The sequence below is a fragment of the Cryptomeria japonica genome, chromosome 8 (assembly GCF_030272615.1).
Source record: "Cryptomeria japonica chromosome 8, Sugi_1.0, whole genome shotgun sequence".
Classification (NCBI taxonomy): Eukaryota; Viridiplantae; Streptophyta; class Pinopsida; order Cupressales; family Cupressaceae; genus Cryptomeria; species Cryptomeria japonica.
This window is the reverse complement of record NC_081412.1, coordinates 5,531,419-5,537,570: the sequence shown is the minus strand read 5'-3', so window position 1 is coordinate 5,537,570 and position 6,152 is coordinate 5,531,419. Positions and strand designations below refer to the sequence as shown.

The window sequence follows — 6,152 nt, the reverse complement described above, 5'->3', positions numbered from 1 at the left end:
CATCCTCTAACTCTACTGCAAAATTTTTGGCAATGGCTAAATCTTGCACTCTTTGTCTATGAATAAAGAAACTTATTTCTGCAGGCATTGCATTAATAAAGAAACACTTCAAATTATCATCAGAAGGCCTTCGATTAACTGGAATCTTATGAACAATTTTATCAAATTTCACCACAAAATCCCTCATTGTTTCAGGAATCTCTTTTTTTAATTGGGCTAACTGGGCTATGAGGGAATGCTCATCTTCTGCTACTTTGAACCTATCCTTGAACCTAGTTTTCAAATCTTACCTATTTGTTATTACACCATTCAACAAATGATAAAACCAATCAGCTGCTCCATCAGTTAATGTTTGTACAAACAACCTTATTGCTACATCTTCATGTTGAACAACTAAAACCCCACATGCAACATTAAATGCATTTAAATGTTCATCAACTGTCACTCTTCCATCACCATTGAACCTGGGTAAGTGTTCTCTAGACCCTTTAGGCAAAGAATGTAGATTGGCACCAAGAGCAAGTGGTCCTACAACTAGACCCCATGGATTATTCCCAGCCATGGGAAGTAACATATTCAAAGGAGTAGGATTAATTACAGAAGGAAGGGTAACACCATGCAAGGTTAAGGCGTGACAAATAGAAGTTTGGGGAGAAACAGGGGAAGAACTTGGGGGTCTACTCCTTTCTCTTCTTCTGGGTGTTAAGGAAGGAAAAAAGTTCAAATTTTGCAAGTCTTGAAAAATTGGATCAACTATCCCTTCACGCCTTTGAGACCTAGTGTACCTTCTTGGCTCCAGTGTGCTCACGAATCATGAGTTCAAGTAAAATGGCAACTGATCATTACTATTGCTTGTGGCTATGTAACTAATCTTATTATTCGATATCCCCAGCAAAGTCGCCAAAAATATGTTAGTTAACAGATTGGATTTCCCAAAATTTATTAACAAATACTCATGCTCACCCAGTAGGAAACCAATGAAACCAATAGTTGGGTAAATAATGTTAATTTACCCTCTGCATAAGGGTACAACTCCCCATATGATATTCAATGAATTTTGACCAAATTTTATCATATAATTCACTTTTAACCAGAAAGCAGAGAAAGGCTTTAACATTCACTTGTCAACACAAAAATGAACGCCTCACAAAGATTATTGAAATATATAACAAAACATTAAATTTCAAATAATGATTATCCTATATGAAGTGATCAAAATATTTGAGCTCTGATTGATACTCGCTCATGCCTCATAGGACAAGGGGAATTAGAATATTCAAATGCTTTCAACTAATTTCATTCATCAGATTGATTCACAGACTTAATATTTGATAAAAATCAGAGAAGGGAATCCAATACATGAACATATAAATATCCCAAAAGAAATTTTTTATATATTCAAACGCAGAGCTTTCCAAAGTTGTATTAGACATTCCACTCCATTCAAAGATGGGGTATTTCACTGAAATTAACAAATAAAATAGTCTATCATCTTAATTTTTACAAAATTTCATGGATCCGCGCCAAAACATCCATTCCTGATACTTATAGCCACCAGGCTAACCTAATAGCTAAACACAAAGCTTCAAGAAACAACTGTTTGTAATTGAAATTAACTAAAAAAAATGGCCAAGAGCCGTAAACAAAGCTATAATTGCAGAATAGGAAATGGTTTTTGATTCGTCGTATTGGTGAGTTGTGCCACGTATATTTTGCCATTCCATATGAGCCGTTGAAAAGTTGTGAACAACTTGATAATGTGGGAGCCCAATGTGCAACATGCGTTCCTTCTAGACTTCTTTATCCATACTCACTTCCATAACTTTAGTTCTGTGTGTTTCCAACTGATCAGAACAGACAACCAACATAGATTCAATTCTGGCAATTCTGGAGAAGTCATCTTTGGTTAAAGATTTTGATTCTTTAACTAGGTTCATCTTTCCTTTGAAATTATCCACCATATCCACTATCTGCTCAATGGTTTGTCCATCTTCCTTGAGAAGCTATACATAAATGCACTTCAAGTCTTTCTGCATTACAACAATGAGTTCTTTCAATTCCTTCAACAACTTAATGGATTCTTCATGGCCTTGCTTAATGATTGAATTTCTCCATTCAATATTTTCTTTTGCCACATACAATATCTTGTCATCCAAATCTTTAACCGCCTTTTCAGGGAGAAATTTCATGACACCATATTTCTGCACATCTTTCATCTGCATCAACACTATTGCCCATTTGTTCCTTTCTTTTTCCCACGCTATCACCTCTGTTTCAAGCTCCTGGGTTACAATTACAACATCCTCGTATACCCTGATCAGATTAGCAATATATCCTGCTCCCTGTTGAATTATGGATTCAAGCCATTCATCGAAGGTTTTCGCCATCATACGATTCCTTTGAACCTTATCCAACAAATTTTGGTTCATTGGTGATTTAGGATCAAAACACAGAGAAATTTGCTACAGGGGTTGCGGGCTGGGATGGTGTATGGCATTGATGTATTCTGCCATCTGTTTAACAACTTGTTTCAGCTCCCGCTTGTCCTTCTCATCCTTCCATGTTCTTGATAACATCCTTTTTGTGGAAGACTCTAAATGTTTCACGTCCGCAACCCTTGAAGCAGTTCCTAAATCGATCTATTCAATGGAAAAGTCCTTCTCAGTAGCATTTTCTGGATCTTTGTCTAAAATTGGCTTAGCCATTTCAGCTACCCAATGCCATGTACTCTCATCCACCTCCAGCATGGCCTCTACTTTTAGTCTCTTAGACTTAGACATCTTTCTAAGGCATCTACTCACCATATCTTCTATTGGAACGCTGATAGGAACCACATTTCATTTCTTGCTGATTGAGGCTCCCAACCATTTGGAAACATTTGGGGATTCTTTCACTGGTAGCATCTGATAGTCTAATGAGTCCATGATAGCCAAAGTGGCCACCTGATTGAGATTATCCTCAGGTTGTTCTTTTTGTTTATCTGCATCTTGAGTTGCAGGGATATTCGCTACTGGTTCACCCATAATTACTTGTGCTTCTTCACTATCAAGAATTATGATGGCTTCTTCCCTTGTAGGTTCTTTACTTTTCTTCTTATTTCTGGAACGGGTGACTCGAACTAATGAAGAGCCAAATAGTGATTCCTTGTACCTCTTAGTTTGAACCTTCTCACTCTGTGTATCAGTAGCACTTGTCTTTACCATCAGACTGTGTAACCTTCAGAAAAACTGAGCTAAATGACCTTCCGCGTCCTTACTTTTCGCTAGCAGCAACAATGATTTGCTTACCTGAGAAGCATCATATTTAAGGACAAAAAACATTGACAAGTACCAAAGCATGCTTCGCCCCAGCTCATTTATCTGTGTAAAACTTCCCATGATTTGATATAGTTCTGACATGCTCATTAATTAAGAATCAATTCCACATGGTCGACATGCTTTCTCATGATTGCTTTCCATAATTATAGTTTGAAAACATGGAAAATGAGGAATACTCTGTTCCCATCGCATCACCTTTATCTCCTAAACACCATCGGGCTGATTTGAAACAACGCTTTGAACCTTGAATTATTTCAAAAGAAGTTCATTGGTTAAAATTTCAAAGACAAAAGATCGAACTCATGAAAAAGAAGAAGGAAACAAAAGAAAATTTCAATGACGTGAAAATGAACCTTGAACCTTGAATTATTCCAAGAGTGGTTCAACGGTTCAAGTTCAAGATGACCACAAGGACTGATGTTAAAAGGACAGCCACAATATATAAGACAAAAGACCGCCTGAGCCTTGAACCTTGAACCGGAAAGGTTCAAAGTTCAAGTTCAATGACTATGCTAATGAAGACTTAGAACATAATAGACCACATTTCCTTTGAACCATAATTTTGAACTTTATAAAGGGTTCAATGGACGAGTACGAAACTCAAATTGATGAAGACTTAAGCTTTGCAATACTTAATAAAATAGCGTCCCCCTAATTGATAAGCTATAAGCGGATAAATAAGGGGTAACAATGGCTCTGATTGGGGACCAGGACTGTGAAGGACTAGGAAGGGACTTAGAATCTCTGGTTACGCATTAAAACAAAGACGGGGGTCCAAAACAGACACAGCTAAAAAAACAACAAAATTGAGTTATGTACAGAAGATGCAGGGAATGCCTGCTTACAATTTGTAGAGCTTGAGATCCTATCCATTATAAGACAAGGGAAGAACAGTACCATCCACATAGGCTAGCTTGAAGAAATTTGGTCCCTTTACTTCACGAATAAAAAACGGACCCTTCCACAATGACTCAAATTTTCCATGTACTCCCTTCAGTTCCATCCGTTTGTCCCAGAGTAGGACTTGGTCTCCCTGCATAAATTTCCTTAACCTGGCTTTGTGATCAAAAATCTTTTTAACCTACTATTGATGCTTTGTAATGTGATCGACCAGCTTCTCCCTTTCCTCTTCTATCTTGATTAAATACATAATTCTCTTTTCCAACGCATTTTGAAAATACGTATCCTCAATGACTGTTTGCAATTTAGAAGCTGCCAATTCAAGAGGAAGTGAGAGTTGAGCCCCAACTCCATACACAAGTTCAAAAGGTGACATACTAATTTCTCGCTTGGGTGAAGTCCTATCTGCCCACAAAGCTTCATATAGCCTTTTGTGCCAATCTTTAGCATTCTCACTGACCAATTTCTTCATGATATTTATCAGATTTTTGTTACTGGATTCTACATGACCATTACCTTGCGGATAATAGTCAGAGGAATGCACCAAAGAAATGCCATGATCATAACAAAACATGGATATTTCATACGAGGAAAAATTTGCAGCCTTATCAGTCACTATCTTCGATGGTACCCCAAAGTGAACCACAATATTTTCCTTTATGAACTCACATAGTACTTCTGAGGTTGTTCTCCTAATAGGTACTGCTTCTACCCACTTAGTAAAATAGTCTGTGGCCATACGAATATGTGTGTGTCCAGTGCTAGAGGGTGGTGTCAATGGACCAATGAAATCTAAACCCCATTGTTTGAAAGGTTCTTCCACGACTACTGGTCTGAGAGGTAAAGCAACTAGCTGCGGTTTTCCTGTAAAGAATTTACATTTGTCACACTTAGCAACCCAGGTATATGCATCTTTAAACATGCCAGGCTAATAATCGCAGTTCCTTAATAGCTTGTAAGCGATGACTATAGAAGAGAAGTGTCCACCGCAAGCATCGTCATGAAATGATTTCAACAAGGCCTCACGATGTGCTTTATACACACACATCAAGAAAGTTCCATCTAAACCTTTCTTATATAATATGTCATCAAAAATAACATACTTAGCTGCTTTTAACTTTAAGTTTCTTTTCTCTCTGGGAGACAAATGCGCAGGACATTCTCCACATGTTAAATAAAAGGATACACTGGTAAACCATTCACCCTGCAAGCTAACAAACAGAGCTAATGACAAACTTTCTTCTTCTTCTTTATTTTCTGCCATCAGGCGACATAACCCCTGTCCACGAACTGACTTTGTCGGCCTGATATCCAAGTCAAATTCTTGAACCTTTGAAACCCAAGTTGCTCTATTATTCATTCCCACTTCTTGTTGAGTCAAGATCCTTTTAACAGCAGAATTTGGCACAAAAACAATTCAGAGAATGCAATATTTAGTACCTAAAATGCTTAACAAATTTAACAACTGCGAAAGCCTGCTTCTCATTCAACGAATAGTTTAATTCATGCTTTTTAAGCGGGATGCTCATAAATGCAATAGGAGACTCTTCACCGAGTTCATTCTTCTGTAGGAGAATACCAGACACTGTATGCTCTGAGGCATAACAATAAATGATAAAGTTTTTCTTGAAATCAGGATTAATTAATGTTGGAGCATGAGCAATGGCCTTTTGAACCTCTTAAAAAGCTTTCTTTGTTTCCTCCTTCCATTTAAGGATCTGTTTTTCACTCATCATTCCTACAATATGTTTAGTGATTTCAACAAAATATGGCACAAATCTTCTGAGAAAGCTTACCTGACCAAAGAATGATTTGACACCACTCTTGTCCGACGACAAACTTAGCTATTGGATAGCTCTAACATGATCAAGATCAATCTTGATACCATCTTGTGAAACTATATGTCCTAAAAGCTTTCCTTCAGTAACACAGAAA

General features: G+C 37.4%; 1 protein-coding gene across 1 annotated transcript; it reads right to left on the bottom strand.

Annotated features, from left to right (window-relative positions):
* Nucleotides 1-4,401: 4,401 nt before the first annotated feature.
* On the bottom strand, nt 4,402-5,139 carry LOC131857346 (uncharacterized). The gene has a single exon (XM_059209774.1). It carries the CDS (start codon nt 5,137-5,139, stop codon nt 4,402-4,404), a length of 738 nt encoding a protein of 245 aa, XP_059065757.1.
* Between the last annotated feature and the right edge of the window lie 1,013 nt (nt 5,140-6,152).